This window comes from Falco cherrug, chromosome Z (genome assembly GCF_023634085.1).
Source record: "Falco cherrug isolate bFalChe1 chromosome Z, bFalChe1.pri, whole genome shotgun sequence".
NCBI lineage: Eukaryota > Metazoa > Chordata > Aves > Falconiformes > Falconidae > Falco > Falco cherrug.
The window spans coordinates 66,824,164-66,841,343 of NC_073720.1; the positions used below are offsets into that span (position 1 = coordinate 66,824,164).

General features: G+C 36.7%; 1 protein-coding gene across 1 annotated transcript in view; it reads left to right on the forward strand.

The window, feature by feature from the left end:
• DTWD2 (DTW domain containing 2) overlaps positions 1-17,180 on the forward strand; it is a 98,840-nt gene that overhangs the window by 46,209 nt on the left and 35,451 nt on the right. The window contains exon 4 of the mRNA XM_055699492.1: positions 13,885-14,074. Within this exon, the coding sequence (XP_055555467.1) occupies positions 13,885-14,074 (190 nt within the window). The remainder of the gene's footprint in view (positions 1-13,884; positions 14,075-17,180) is intronic.

Below are 17,180 nucleotides of genomic sequence, written 5' to 3' on the forward strand. Positions count from 1 at the left end.
CAGTCTTGAAATGTGTGCTTTTTCCTCCTGTTAGTCAAAGATGCCTGTTTCTCTTTGATTGTTGCTTGAATTTGTTCCATGAGTCTGGTTGGATTGATTGATTGTCCTGGAAACACTTGTAGAGTTAACTGAGCTTTTTCGACAGAAAAAACAGAGACTAATTTGCCATAGATGCAGAATCCTAAGTCAGGCTCCTGATATACTGAAAATACTTGAAGTCAGTGCTTTCCATTATTCTTATAGGTTTCTTATTCCTTTACTTAATCTCTTATCAGGTTTGTTAATTACTTGATAGGGACTGGATACTTTGTTTTTTTTTTTTTTACAATTCCTTAAATGTGAACTATCTCTGGTCTAAGAAAGTGAGGGTCTTCAGTGCTTGAATAATGCAAATTTATGCATTAGAATTTGTACCTGCAGCTTGCATAAGCAGTTGTAGCACTAGGTATGTATTTTTTATGCTAATGTATTAGGTAGTATTTTTAGTATATCACACGTTTGACGCTTTCTAAGCACATTAGTGTGTGCTTACAGATGCAGGAACAGACATAGCCTGAATCAAATTTGGTCATGTTCATGTTGGCATGGGAACACTGAGTGTCTATCCTTTTCTTCCTCCTTCTACTCCACCAGCTAAATTTGTGCTTTTACATAGAACTTTTTAATAATGAATTGTATTCAAACGATGATGATTGAACAATACTTCACTGAACTTTTTGTTAAAAACACTATAAGAGAGGGCTGACTCATGCATGAAATGTTTCATCTAGATTCCGAAGTTCTGACTTCTGCATTGCCAGCAGTAAGTTTAAACGTATGCAACCCCTTTTAGCAGAGCCTGTGTCTAGTGTGTTATGTTTGCACTGAGAATACTCCAGGAAAGAAAGCTTACTGAACTCCTAGTGGATTACAAAGTTTGCATGGTAACAATGATTAAGGTGATAAAGCGTAACCAAGATGCCCATTTGGTCACACTTGAAAGGAAGATCAAACCCAAAAGTCTGTCAAGTGAAATATATTCAACAATAAATGTGCTTTACATGATCTAAATTTCAAGCCCTGTAATGAAAATGGAATTTTGTTATTAGTACATATGATAGAGTAAGCAAGGGCAATTAAAAAATGAAAAGGTGTGTGGGAGGACAGAGGGGTAGTAGGGCATCTGTTGTCTCAGTTTGTCTAGGTAATTATTCTTTGCTGAATACAGAGTTAAGGTGTAGTTTATATAGTTGGGCATATAGTGGGCAGTATGGTTTTCTGAAACTGCAGTAACGTTTACATTTGAAGGATGTCTATTAAGATTCTCTTTATAAAGACATGATAGTTCAAAAAAGGGGAATGGAGGGCATGGGGAAGGGTGTGCTAATGTCTTTTCCTAGCATCATTCGTAGGACTATCTAACAGTTGCAGTACAATTTTTGAGCAGTAGGTTTGCTGTTCACTATGGAAATATTAGGAAAACACCTATAGTCTTGTATTCATGAATAAAATATAACTGACTGGATTCATGTTCTTTTTAGGCTACTAATAAACTTCCTGCAGGCAACATTTTTTGAATAATACTGTCACTGAAATTTGAAATAAGAAAACTCCTTAACACCCATGTAGCATTAAGAAGCGGGCATTCCTTCATTGCAGAGCTGCGTGCACAGGGGATCGCTCCACCTAATGTGCATGCTGTATGTTTCATTCAAACAGAATTATGTAGTCCACACACATTTATGCATTATGTTTCTTGGAAAAGTCATTCTTATTCATTCAGTAGGTGGTACTATGTTAATTAAGTGTTGTACCTGCTCCTTACAGGTATCTCAGTGTCTTCTAAGGGGTCTCAAACAATAGTCGACCCTAGAGTTACAGCTGACTGATCACTGAACCTTTATTTACTGCCGTTATATGGAGTCCAGGTTTGTTTCGTTAGCGACCTATACAACAGTGTCCTCAGCCACCATAAGTTTTAAATGACTCTTTCCCTCTTGACATAAAGTTATATAACCAGGGCTGGCAAAGCAAAACCAGGCTATATTACATGGTAGCTATAATAATGTTTGTCCACTAAACAGGAATTTCTGGCATATACTGAACAGAGATAGCAACTGTATCTGAAGTCTAACATGTCAAAAATTTGTTAATTAGATATCATAGTTACATAAACAGACTTGTCACTGTTTCTTTTTAAGTTTCATTTTATACTTCGTGATAGCTTGGGAGGGGTGGTTTTGCTTTTCCCCCCTCCCCCTGTAAAGGTAATCTTATTCTCAAACCTTTCCTCTTTGCAAATATTTACACTTCTGTAGTTTGCTCATTCTGGGCATTGTGGTAAAATTATATAGTCTAATGAATGATCACTAACAGGAAACCAGATGCAAATACCTCTATATCCACCACCTTGTTATTAGAACACTGAGGATGCAGTTACAAGTTCATTTGTATTGCTCTTTGAAATCAAGCTACACAAATCTCCACTACATTCTGTACGGTATGTTTGCCAGCTTTGCTACAGTTCAGTAGTTTAGATCAGAAATTAATTGGGGCCCTTGGGAAAATTTGTAACTTCAACCAGTTTTGAAGGAATAAAATCCAACTTTTGTTAATTGTATAAAGCTGTGTTAACTACATACTGTAGGTATGGCACTTTTTTAGTGCTTGTACACAAATAAAAATATTCTTACTGTATCAAATACCAACTAATTGAGCATTACCACTTACCAAATAATATAAAACTATTTACAAGATATGGTTCTTTATTTAGGTAACTTTCTTGTAAGTTTTTTTGTGTTGTGTACTTGACTGTCGGTATGTTCATTAAACTACATTTGTGCATTTTTACTCCTTATCTCAATCAACGAGTAGATGCAACCAGAGATCAACCTTTCACACATTTTGTTGGTTCTGTCTATAAAAGCAATTAATGCTGACTAACTGAACGTGTGCTTATTTACATCTGAAACTGTACTTTACCATATCAAATTTCAGAATCCTTAATATTATTTGGATAATATTTTCTCTGGGTAGGGTTTGGTATTTGGTTTGTTGGGCTTTTTTTAATATTGCAGCCTTCAGCTTTGCAGTCATTCTGTAGCAGCTTCTGCCACTCGTTTCCCCTCACTTTTGTCCCCTGCTCCAGTGTGGGTCCTCTCCATGGGCAGCAGCTCCCTTCAGGGTGTTTCCACAGGGAACACATCTGTAGCTCCCTCTTCTACTGAAACCTTGCCACACGAACCCAACACAGCATGTTATATATAAAGCAAGACCTTATCACTCTCTACAACTACCTGAAAGAAAGTTGCAGCGAGGTGGATGTCAGTCTCTTCTCCCAAGTAACAAGCAACAGGACAAGAGGAAATGGCCTCAAGTTGTACCAGGGGAGGTTTAGATTGGATGTTGGGAAAAATTTCATCACTGAAAGGGTGGTCAAGCATCAGAACAGGCTGCCCAAGGAGCTGGTAGAGTCACCATCCCTGGAGGTATTTAAAAGATGTGTAGATATGGTACTTAGGGATGTGGTTTAGTGATGAACTGTTAGGTTGATGGTTGAACTTGGTGATCTTAAAGGTCTTTTCCAACCTAAATGATTCTATTATCCTTCTGCTAATGTTTCTGTTCTTAAAGATTATGCTTCACAGTAGTAGAAGAGAAAGATTTGATATTACGGGCTTTTTGTTTTCAGATGTGTACTGTTGCTTCATGCGGGGAAAGAAATGCGCAAGTCAATGTAGGGACCAGTGTCCATGATTCACCAGCTGTGTAAGAACAATGCAGTGGTCTGGATTTGCCTTGGCAGGATAATGCCTCTGGGCCTATCTCAGCAACAGCTTTTTGAATTAGTGTCAAAATTTGCACTGGAGGTTTTTTTCTTTTTTCACATCGAGTGAGAAAAAAAATTATCTTGTATTACTAATTTATTCTCTTTGTTTCATTTGGAAATCATTTGTTTTGACTACTTACAGAAGTTACAGTGAGAAACACAGTTGCCGATGAAAAAAGGTTTCATTACTTTCTGGAAGTGAAATGTGCAACTTTTTTAGAGAAAAGTAATGGATGTCATTTATGTTAAAGGGATGTGGCATTTCTAGATACAGTAATTGCTGGTGCCATTTCAAATATGTGCTTTATTTCCTGGGCTTCAGATTCTAATTTTCTTAGGTAGTTTTGCTGTATTTAGAAGGTTTTTTTTGGAGTCTTTTCTCTGTACATTTCTCTGCATTGTTTTCTTGTTAATACCTTGAGCTAGAATTAAGGTATGACTTTTTGTACTATTCTAGGATTGTAGCTTTAGAAATTACTTCCCCTCCCTCGCTCCTGCTTGGGCTTAGGGTATGTTTGGATAATTTTTTCTCTACTAGGAGGAGTGGAAAATTTTTTCATCTCTGGTGGTGACACTTCAAGAATTCTTCATTGTAAAAGGCATCTTAAGGTGCAGTAAAAGGTGTATAGAAGTCTGTTGGAATTACTATAGTTTCTCTGGCTGTCTTTCTGTATGAGTCCTACATGCTGCTTGGGAGAGGAGACTTCTTGGTCTCAGTGTACTTGTTCTGTAGAGGAGAAGTGGTGTAGTCTATGATTATGTCTTCCAGGTATTGCTAGATACTACTGTCTAGGTTTCTCTGCAGTTAATTGCTTAAAGAAGCTGGGTATAACTTAACCAAATGATGGCTGCTGCTCTTCTGTTGAAAGAATATTAATTTTCTTCATAAGAAAACTGTGTATTGGTGGTCTTACTGTTTTCGGTGGTGCTAGATAAGCCATAAAATGTTTTGTTAAGTTCTACGTTGTATGAGCATTAAATAGGAAGGGTTACTGAATGCAGTATAAAGGAAGTGTCCTTCAGTTGAATGTGGAGACCTGTGTTTTAGTGCATAAGAATCTGTTTGGGTTGTTTTTTTGTGGTTTAAAGAATTTTTTTTTGGTGGGGGGTGGTTGCAAGGTGTCTTCGTCAAGGAAGTCATTAAATATTTGAGGAAACTGATATTGAGGTCCACTAAAAAAGCAAAACTTGCCAAGATAATGGCTCTGCTTTTCATTTCTTGACAAGACTGTGCCTTTGGCTGCCATTGCATTAATTTTCAAAACTAATCTGCCTGTGTTACCCAATATGACTGTTGGCATATTAGTTAGAAGAGTCACATTTTTAAATGTTGAGATTGGCTGAAAAACATTTTTCTAGAAAAAACTGTTAGTCCTCTAATAGAACAGACAGCAAATGTTTTTCCTTTTATTACTAGCATATGTTCTATTTTTGTTTTAATTTAAGCACAGTACATAAGAAAGAAGTAGTAAATTGAAATTGGAATAACAGAAGACATAGTAAAACCAACTCATTATTAGCCATTATTCCTTTTTATTCTAGTTTATTAGATGTTGCAGGCTAACTCTGTTTGTGACAGTAATAAGAAACTTGGTATCACATACTAGGGTCCCAGTACAGACAAATTCACCTCTGTTTTATTTACATGTTTATGCCATAAAAGCTGATGTTATTTGGAGGCACTGGTAATGATGGTTTTTAATTGGGGAACTTACCAGAGTTTTTGCTAACAATGTATTTTATATATAGGTTTTCATAGAGTAAAAAGGGTTATTTAAAAGATGTATTTATGACCATCTCCCCTAGTAAATTGTAAAACATTTAGTTGTAAAATTACAGGTTTCCAAACCTTAAAAATATTTCTCACTATTTGATCTTTTGACCATAGGTATTTTGTTTACACATTGATTTGTTTAAAAGGGAAGACACCACCCCCTCCACACCCCACCCCCCCCCCACCCCACCCCGCTTGTATTAGAGGCTAAATGTCATTTATCTACAAAAAAGTAAGGGCATCTAATATGAAAACATTGTTTTCTGTCTTTCTGGGTAACTCTTAAGCCTCAGTCCTGATCCTGAGGGACTATTTCTGAATGCAGACATGATAGGGTGTTGTTGTCTTTATTTTTATTCATCTTGTTACCTTATGGGAATTATGGGGATCAGTATTCCTACAGTCTTCCAAGTGTGGGAGTCCTGAGTGAGGCAAAGGCACCTACCTAGGACCAAGGTGAAATAGTAAAAATGGTGAGAAAACCTGAGAAGTTCCCATTAGCCTCATGGTTTTCCACTGATAATAACATCTGTTCTGTAATACTAATACTGTTTGCTATTAAATGGTAATGTTAGATTTAAAGAATTTGAACACTTGTCTTTTGCACTGGCAAACTTTAATAGATCCCTGTTGAATTAAAACCATGTAGTTTGAGAGAAACTGAGTATAGATACGAAATAAAAATGTTTATGATACAAAGACTGGATTATAATGAGATAAGATAGTGTTTAAATTGCACATCTCAAGAGCATGCATCCCAGAAATAATGAAATACTACTTGTCTCAAGTACAATCATGAGGATGTATAAATCTGCTATGACAAAGTGGTTGGATACAATTCAGGCACAAATGAAAGATGTGAATAGCTCTGCTTAGCGGAGATTGTGTTGGACTAAATGGATTACACAGTCTTGCAGTGCCTGATGCATACCAAAACTAAGTCTGAACAGTGGTTTGTATGAGAAGCAAATATTGCACGTGTTTCTCTTACAGAGTTCAAGACCATAGTTGCACCTTAAAACATGGCTTTTAAATCGCATCATGGGTAACAGATAAGAAAAATTATACTGATTTATTTATGGAAAGAAAAAGTGCTTATCTTCAGATTTGATCTTATTTTGAATTCTTGCAGTAAAATTTTACTTGGATTGAATTGGAATACTGTGACTGTAAATTATGCAAATTGAGTTTTGTTGGGAATTTCAGCATTTTCTAAAGTCCACAAACTGCTAATGAAAACTCAAAGCTAGTAATATATGCAGCAGGTACAGCACTAGGAATTAATGTCCATAAGAAAATCATGTGTTACTAAGTTCATGTGAACTGGAAACATCATGATGTCTGTATATAGGATATTCCTTCAGCATATTTTTATTACCTGAAATCATTACGTTTAAGAACAACTAAAGACAAATACATGGCATTTGATACACATTACATGTGTATATATAGCAGCATAGTTGGAGAAGTAGGGATAGAAAGATTCTCAAGACGCCACTGTTACTCCCTTAAGAAAGTGAGATCAGTCACACGTAGCCATGGTATTAATACCATGTACAGGAGAGTGCGGAATTCTCAGTGGGTCTGCTTTAACATGTGAACTTTACTTACTACCATTAGAAAGCTTGTGAGGTTTGGTCTGTGTTTAGTTTGAATCTTTATTGCTACAGTTATTTCTTTTCTTGTCTTCTGTCTTCCTGTTGTGGTCTTGGAGACTATTAACTAGTGGGTTTTTTTGCCTTCTTTTCTCTGAAAGTTACAACCTTAGTTTATTCAGTTTCTCTGTCAAGACTTTTATCCTTCTTTCTGTTCTTGTCAGTAGACCTTCTCCAGCTGGTTCACACCTATACATTTGAGCTTTTGCTTTCCCCACCCCCGGCCCTCGTAAGAAAAGGCACTGTTTTTGAGGTGGCCTATTTTCTAATGTAAGGGCTGACTTATTTTTGACACTTGTTGTGTTGCCCATGTTATTCTGTTGAAAAGGTCAACTGTGAAATTCAATTTTTGCATTTTTGAATTTTGAATACTTATTCCTATTTTTGTTTATTACCAGTTTTCCCTCTGGATTGAAGACCAGTGTTGTGGTTCATGGTTTTTTTCCCCCTCTCTGGTTTTAGTTAATGTCCTTATTTTTAATCTACTTTTCATGGTACTCACTTAAATTTGTGCTGTACTTTTATAACCATCCTTAATATCTTTATGAGTTTCTGTTGTATCTATATTCATGTTGGTTTATATCTCTTATATTTCAGATGGTTTATAACGTCAGTGAAGTGTTCAGGATTTGGCAAAAGTTCTTATTGTATTTCTTTTTCATCCTTTATGTTTTGTCCCCTTGATTTGTACTTCTTTTGTCTGTAGAAAATTATTTTTTCTTTCATTTATTTTCCTTTCATTTCAATTCCTTTCATACTTAGTGTTAGTATTGTCCACCAATTCTGTGCACAACTATTGTTTTTAAAATTCTGTTGTCTTTGTTTGGAAAGCTTGTTGGAGAGTCTCTGCTAGTTTTTAGCAACATAGAAACTGTTAGAAAATTCAGAGCCATCTGATCCTTCATATGCCTCTACTTTATTCTTTTCCGCCTTAGTTATTACTTAGAGACCCACAGAGAAAATGATAGATCTTGCTCTGCCTTGCTGGCTTCAGAGAAAGTAACAGCTCTTTTTACCGAAGTGTATTTTTCAAGCAAGCTCTTTTCCTATTAATGTCCAACACATAGGAATTTAAAGTCCTTTTAGTTCCCACCAAGTGTCACTTCTATCACCTGATTCACATTTTTATAATTATATTGCTTAATACTTACTTTACTTACACACTTATGCACAAACCTAAATCTTGCCTTACAGGCAGCCAAGCCATGTTCATTGTCAGGCATTTTCAGGTAACATCAACTAAAAACTGTTACAAACTGCCACAGGTGTAATATTTACGAAACACAAAGTTAAGCTGTATTCTTCCTTCCCTTCCCCCTGCCCCTGCCGATGACAATTAAGGGCAGATCTATGGCTTTGAAGTACTAATCATAACAAATCTTCAGGAAACTTTTGATAACTGCTATTAAGAGTGCATGAATACATGTGACATAAAATAAATGAAATATTTGTTTAATTGATTGTCTTCATGGCTATGAAATTAACAGAGAACAATTTTGTATTTGAAATTCTTTACCTGGTCCACTTCTTTAACGAGAAAAGTTGTCTGTGAAGTAGTATGCAGAACAAAGTAATTCTAAAGCTGACTAAGTGTGGGAATACACTAAAGTAGAGTACCTAAATTAAGGGGTAAATTCTCATTGTCACTCAGGTAGGAGTTTATACCATTTTTTTTGCAGCTTCTTTGAGAAAGGCTGAGGAGGGACAGACTGTGCTAAGACAATTTTTTTCATATGTACCAATGTTATCTTCCTTTTTTGCCCTGATACAGAGTTGTGAATTCTTTAAAAGGCAGCCTCTGATCTGCAGGAAGAAAAGCGCTTGTTTAGAAATTCAGCTTCTCAGCCTTCTCTTGAAATTTGGTGGCTTCAAAGAGTCTGCCATCAGTGTATCTTTTCTGGTTGAAATAGAAGGTAAAATTAAAGGCCCCATTAATTCTCTGAAGTTAGTCATGCTTCACACTAAGGAAGGCTTCTAAAAAAGCAGTGTGTAAATATCTAGGATGGTGATGTGGCGTAAGATATAATTTAAAGTAATCTCCAACGCTAACTAGCAACCACAGTGCTGTTCACCCTCTCGTTGCCCTCCCAGTTCAGCCTCTTGGGCTTACTGCTGTGTGCCTTTGCCATGCTTAGCCTTGACATTGTCTTTGACATGTCTGCTGCGTTTGGGCCACAGTCACATTCAGGCGTTTGCAGATGAGGATGAGGTTTCAAAGATGTTCTGAACCCTGGTGAGAGGAAATACATTTGGAGGAGGAACTTCTTTCACTGAATTGTTCCTGAATCCAGGTTGACATAAACTAGCAGGCAAACTCATTTGCAGAAACACTTCATAAACACAGCTGTGTTCTGGGGCGTGCAGTCCAGCTATCTTGTCTACAGAAACTGCTGCCCCCAGCAAAAGCATCCCCCCTCATTCTGCGTCGCCAAAGCTACATGTCTTGCTGACAGGTTGTTGTATTTTACCATATTTGAAGTCACAAATGCTGTGAAACTGTGTAGTACCGTATGTCACAAGATGCCAGGAAAATCAAGAAGCCCACATTTGTGACTGTGGGCAGCTGCTGTGTGGAATTCTATCATCGTTAATCATCTCTTCCTTTGGTAGCTTGGGCTAGCTTATTCTGGTGTGACTGCTCATGCTTTTGCTTCTAGCTTGTTCTTGTGCTTATCGTAACTCAGCCTTCTGCTCCTAACTTACCTCTGTGTTTCTGTTGGGTCAAATTTCCCCGTGTGTACCAGTCCAGCTGGACTACAGAATTGTATTCCTAAATTTAAATAAAAGCAGCTTGAATTTAAAAGAAACAAGCAAACAAAAGCCACCCCAAAGGATACACTGGTCACAGAAGTGTGGCTGCAAGCCTGGTGAGACTTGGTGAATTCCCCTCTCCGCTTTTAGCAATTTGGAGGACTTGCAATCAGTGGTATGTCTTGGTACAAAGTTGCTTATTTACCTCCCAGTGCGGTGATCTAATGTGTGGACTGGAATTTCTGTCTAGTCATTCTAAACAAGGCAGTCTGGACTGCTAACTGACCTGGTACTGAGTTTGACTCCACCCTTGTTTCACAGGTGAAATTTAGGCAGGGATAAAAAGCAAAAATATGTTTTCCTGGGTAGCACAGGACTGAGGCTCTGGGGAGAGCAGCTTGTGCTGTGGCTCTGAGGAGTTTCAGCTTTAATATTTCATGAGTCTTCATGAATACAAACATCAGCCTTAATGAAATTTCTCCTCTATTTTTAATAAGCCATACAATTTGTCTCAAATCACTCTTGTACTTAAACAATGGAATAAATTATTTGTATTAAAACATTGTTTTAATGTGTTTTTATAGTGGGATTATATGCAGTAACTTTTAGAAGTACAGCTGTGTGAAGATGAGATCTAATTCCTAGTCCTTTTACTTCTATGCTGTAGTAAGCTTAAGCATGTAAGTGAAAGCTTATATGGAAAAAAAAAAAAGATGTACCACAGCACGTGGATCTGATTTTCAAAAGAGCTCAGCAAGCAACAGCTCTATTGCAGCATTATAATGAAATAGGTAAATTTTCACGATTTTTTCTTACAAGTTTCCTTTTAAAACATCTGACTCTTGTAGAGAAAATCCTGCCTTTTAGCAGTATTTCAGAAGTAGTGTGTGGTTAAATACTCTGTATTACAGTGTTTACCCAAAGCAAACAAATCAGAAGCGTATTCTTGCTAAGAGGCTGTGAAAGGTGATGCTGTTGATAGGTACTTGCCTTGTGAATGCCTTATCACATTTTTCAGTTAACAGATTTATTTTTATTAAGCAGATACAAATTCAGTCTTTTACTAAGACTTCATTTCTTTCACAGATCTAATTAAGTGCAGCTGAAGGATGTACATAAAAACTGTTTTGAGGGACGAATTCTTAATGGTAGTGGTATGTGAGTAAAGAAGTCTAAATGCCTTATGTATGAGCAACACACTTAACAGGAAACAAAGCCTTAAACCTCAGCAGATACAAAACCTGCGGTGGAATTAACAGGATGTATCTGTATAGAAATACATACAAAAATTCTTTTTGACTTGTTTTATACAAACTGTATCCTTTCCTAAACCCTTCATTGGTGTTTATGTTTAGCTCATTCTTCCTGTGCTGTTCTAAGGAAGGAAGAACAAGCACGTTTTATGAATGCCAGACACATGTTTTAATAAAAGTTACTAACATGGACTGTGACTGTTGGTGCGTACCATAGCGTACAAGGGGTTGCACAGCATATATTCCTGAGAACCTGTTCCTATGAAAGGAAAGAATACTAAATAGCTCTCTGCATGGGCTCAGTGGCACTCTAGGATTAAGTGTGTGGGTAGTAAACTGAAGATAGTGGCAACAGCTACTGGTTTGTAAAGTGTTATGAGTTCTTATGGCAGTGTATGCGTAACCCTATGTTAAATTTGTTGGACAAGTTTACAAAAATTGTTTGAACCACCACCCTGCCTTTGCTTTTGCATATAAACTGTTGTAAACGGAAATGACTGGAAATCTTGGTTGAGTATATATTAAAAACAGTGGTTTTCAATGGATTAGTATTTCAAAGACTAAGGCTTCAGCTGTAGTGTTCATAATATGAACTTGTAGTTCTTCATAATCATTATGATTTTGGATTAGTTTTAAGAATTTGTTATTTATTTTTAATCATCAAAGAGATGTTAACAATTTGGAAGCTCTGCTATCCCAGAATTAGGATGCTTTGTTCTTCAAGGAACTGGGTTCTCAACATGAGCATCTGAAAATTACGACAGATTTTCTGGATTTTAATCTTGAATGCTAGGCAGCCTGTAATGAGATACCCCCTTGCTTCTGATTTTGTGTAGCATGATTCTTGGTTAAATTAAAGTGATACCAAATTACCGTAATGTAAATAGGTTTGAAAAAATAGTGGGCAGAGAAGTTGCCATGCTTCTGTTTGCAACAGAAATCTTAGAAATTTCCTGTCTCTGTTTACTCTTTTTACTGTTCATTTTGGAAAGAAAGATTTATTTATTTATTTTGTTATTAAATAATGTTGACAGTAATGAACAACATAGTGTTGAATCAGTCTGAACTGTTTGCCTGGGGATGGGAGGTGAGGATGGTAAAAAATTGGAATACTACCTTTGGGCTTATTGGTTTTGATACACTGAATTCAATTTCTCTTTCATTTCATATAATTCCCATATGGTTTTGTAAGAGTCTTAAACTCAGGATCTCAATGTCTTAGGCACTGCAATTCTGCCTGAACCTAAACACTGGTAAAATTGTGTTTTCACATAAGTCCCCAGAGAGTGATAATGGGGTGCACAGATTTGAAGTACAACTAGCCTATATCAACTCAAATGCTGTTCTTAACCATTGCTTTCTTCCCTAGCCTTCCTCCCACCCACCCCTTTATGAGAAAGACATTCTTGCTTGATTTTTGGAGGACTGGTGCAGGAGCCCAGCTCCTGGGGCATAAAAGCTGTGGGGTCACAATGGCGTTAGGAATTCCTCTGTGTGAACTTCCGTATCTACATCCTGCCTGTGTCTGTGTCCATGCTCCTGCACCTAGGGGTTCTTGATAGTAGTATGGAGAGCCCACTTTGTGTGCTGGCTATTTTTAACCTTGTTCTGATACATCTTATTTTCTTTGGTAAGCTGTACTGGCTTCCCTTTCCACTTCAGAGCATAGTCACGTGCTATTTCAACTACATACTGCTCTTCTCCTCCTCCTACATCAGTTACTCTTTATAACCTGTGAGGTAATAAGCAAAATTCATTTCTTACTCTTTGTGACATACTTCATCAGCCAGCCCTTGTTTTGCATTTCTTCCTGCTTTCTGATTGAGGCAGTTCTGAAGACTACATGATGATACTGCTGAAATTGATTAAAGTAATGCAGTCTTCGTTACAAGGCCAGTGTTTCTCAGATTTTCCCTTAGCAGCGTACTTGACTAGGTGTTTTTTGAGGCTTTCAATGGCAATGCCTTTCATACATTTTTATAAACTTACACTGGTGTCCTAAAAAATCTTCAGAATTTCCATGTATATGGAGTGAACACTTAATAGACAGTAGTTACTCCTCTGGTACCATTGCCAAATGTAGAAGCCAACAGGAAGGAAGAAGGGAATGTACAGTTTGGGAGTTTGAGGACTGTAACTCTAAAGTAGTAATTAAGAAAAAAAAATTAAATAGGTAAATTTTCAAGAATGTCCTGTAGATGTGGACTGTGAATTGCTGATGCTCTTTATATATAAGGTTCAAAATGGGATGATTGTAGTATTTTTTTGTGCCATGTGCTTGAATAAATTTTGCTAGAATACATACATTAAATTTCGGTAAACAATTCAAAACACCTTAGATTTTAATAGACATTAAAGACTTAATGATTAAAGCATCAGAAAATATTCCTGATATATTGCTTTATTGAGCTTTCATTGATTGATTTTTGGGTGATTTTATCTTCTCTGCTTTTGACCTGAGGGAGAACCAACAATTTCTGAGATGTTTAAAGGAGAAAGTGGTAGCTGAGTGATTGACTTTTCTTGAAACTTGAGTAAAATTTGGAGATGAGTGGGAGTTAGTAACTGGGAATATCTGGAAGTATGTATCTGTCATGAAAATTTTAAATAATTACTGTTATTTTGTGTGTCTGTGCATTGAAGGTATCCTGAATTAGCAACTGTGTGCAGAAATCCCAATACTCTAATTCTGTATCCTGGAGCTGAAGCAACCAATTTGGAAGAAGTTGCAGTGATGTCTTCTAGTCCATCTGTTATGATCATCATTGATGGAACATGGAGTCAGGCTAAAGATATATTTTATAAAAATTCTCTATTCCGGCTTCCCAAGCAGGTAAGTTAGAGTACGTAAAATAGAATTTTGTCTAATAGGTGCTTGCTGTCTGACTGGCCAGATTGGAGTGGTTTTGTAAGGATGAAAATTGTGGAAAACTTCCTCCTTAGCTGTAACCAGCTGAACATATTAGGAAAACTGGAACAATTTAATAAAACAACCTGTAAGATTGTTACAAACTGACCGTAAATACTTGGGGTTTTCACTGTGTCACCTGAAACGTGTTTTTATTTGTTTGGAGTTAAGGCATCTAAATTCTTAGTGAATCATTTTTCAAAACTGAAAACTGGTTTGTGTAGAAGATTTTTGCTTGTTACCTAAGGTGTTACAACATGTACAATGGAGTAAGCATTCCCCTCCCCCCGGCCCCGGCCCCGGCCCCGGCCCCTGCCTAACTATTTTGTGTTATGGTAGTAGAAAAGCTGAAAGTGGAATTTTGCAACCTTTTATGAATATGTCACACTCTTTCCTGCATATTGATTTGTTTTCCACCGTACTAAAAACTGTCTGACTTCTGACAATTGTTCCTTAGAATTTAAGCAGAACAAATACTGGCTACATGTGGTTTGGGGGTTTTGTTGGATTTTCTGGTTGCTTTATTTTGTTTTGTTTTCCTTAGCAACATCAACACCCACCCACCTGAACTGCTAATAAAGCTTAAGTGAGCGGTAGTTATACAATTACTACAGCTGTCACTGCCCTAGTGAAAATACCCTAGATTGTAGTACAATGATAATGACATTAGGGGACGTAGGTTCCCGTTGCTGCATTGTGAGTGGTATGATGCTACTTTTCAAGGAATTTTTTAGTGGATAATTGAGTGTGGCTTTGACATAAGAGTTTTGAAGGTAAAACTTGATCTTATGTGACTTAGCTGCTGTTGTTACTGAGTGTTTTTCTGCTGTTACTAGATTGAACTCATTTATATTTATGTTATATAAACACACCAGGTGGCATTTCTTTTTGTACTACAATGGTGTGTCAGAGTTAAATGCCCAAAGTACAGATTTGCTAGAAAAGCCTCTAATTTCACACACTGAAGTTTTGTATCTGCACTGTGCGTCATTCATAATCAACTTGTAAATCCAGAAGCTGGAAAATGTTATTGGTTGGATTCTTTATAAATCTTTGAAAGGAAATGTAACCTTTTGTTTTTGTATTTTTGTCATATGGTTGTCAGTGGAGCATGGAAAAACATGAAAAAGTTAATGTCATAAATTTAAATTTGTTTGGAAGTCAATTTGCTGTCTAAAGTTTAGTGCTGCCATTGCTTTTGGTTTCCTTTTGTGTTGGTTCTTACAACGAGATTCTTGATTTTGCTCCTGACTAGTTCTCCTGTGGTCATATTGGTAGGGAGCTGGAGTGTGGCAGAGCACACAGCTCCTGGAGGGGTGAAGGGCCTCTGGCTGTTTTGAAGGAAAAGATGTACACCTCCTTGAACCTATCAAATGCAATGAACACAGCTCTTGTGTAAATAACTGTCTTAACTCCAGTCTTTGTTCTGGTTTGTAACTAGTTTGCAGTTCCTCATGTATTATGCTTCTTTGAAACTTCTGGGAACTGCAAGCTTTTGGTGTGAATTCCAAAATACCCAAGTACTCTGAAGTATTTGTTTCCATTGGCTAGCTTGATTTGACTGTCCAAAATAACATGTAGGAGCGGTTTTGCTACAGATCAAAATGGGGCAGAATTTTGTCCTGATCGCTTGGGTTCTTGTAGATGGCATGATGCCCGTTAGATATTTTTACCCCTATATTGGTATAGTAATGTGTCTTGGAAGATTTTCAATATGTATAAAAAGTAGTGTCCACTGGGCAGTATAAACAAGGCTTTTGTTTCTACTTCTTAGGTATTTCCATAAGACTAGGATTTGTCCAGATGTGATTTGTTGACAAAGCTTCCATTTTCCTTCAGGGGCATTATGGAAAGTATTTTGTAGAAAGAAGTATTAATACCAACAGCTTTACTACCAACTTTATTTACTACTAATAAAGAGAAAAATTCTCTTTATTGTCGGTTCACCTTTCGATTAGTGAAAAGTTGACTGTCTCTTCAGGAGGGGAGAGGAGGTGGCAATTTGTAAACTTAAAAATGAAAGCCTTATGACTGTTATGTTAGAATAGCCTAAATGGAGTGCTGTTAGTCAACATGCTGCTAATGCAGAAAAAAAGCTACAGTATGGCTTATAAGTAATTTGCCTTAGGGATTGAAATATGTTTTATATCAAATCTGGGAGTTGCTTTTAGTCTTTTACTATAGTATAGCAATTAGGTTATATTGGTGTAAATGAAAAGGAAGAGTAGATTCTAGGTTTTAGTCAGATTATTTTGGCCTTCAGAGGAAGATGGTGAAACAGATGGAATTTACATCTATGCACTTATGGGATGTATTTCAATTTAACTGCAACTTTATGAATAGATTTTATGGAATTTATTTCACTGCAGTCCATTGCAAATTCTGCAGAACATTTGTCATATGCTGAGACACCTGATGGTGGATACATGACATGCCTTTAAGTGAGAAAGTGTTGCCATTCATAATCTCTTTAGTTGTGCTCTACCAAATCTGCAGCAAAAGTGAAAAATCATGAATTCTGTAAACTGGCAATTCTCAATTGCAGAGTGTATTCCTGAGGTAGGAAAAGCAGGAGAAAATGCTTTTTTAAATCTAGTCACTTGGAGGGAGGGGTAGATAGATGAGGAAAATTGGTTGTCATTCTTGTCTGTTCCTTTTAAAACTTGCAAAAATAGTTTTACCTTTATTATCCAAAACCACTAATTATGTAATTGTTCCTGTCTTTTTGTGGCTTGGGGTTTTTGGTGGTAGTTTTTTTTCTCTCTCTTTTTTTTTTTTTTTTGTTTGGTTTGGTTTGGTTTAGGGTTTTTTTTGTGTTTTGTTTTTTTTTTCCAGCCGAGATCTACAAAGATAAGATCCAATGGCTGCAGATAAACTCCACCCCACTGTTCCACAACAGCCCTTTTCTATTGACTTGTACTGTGATTAGTGTACCTTTCTTGGAAGCTAACTTGAGGAGTAGTTTAGCTAATCTAGATGGCCTTCTGTTTTGCTTCCCTTCTCTTACATACTTGCTGCTGACAAAACTTCC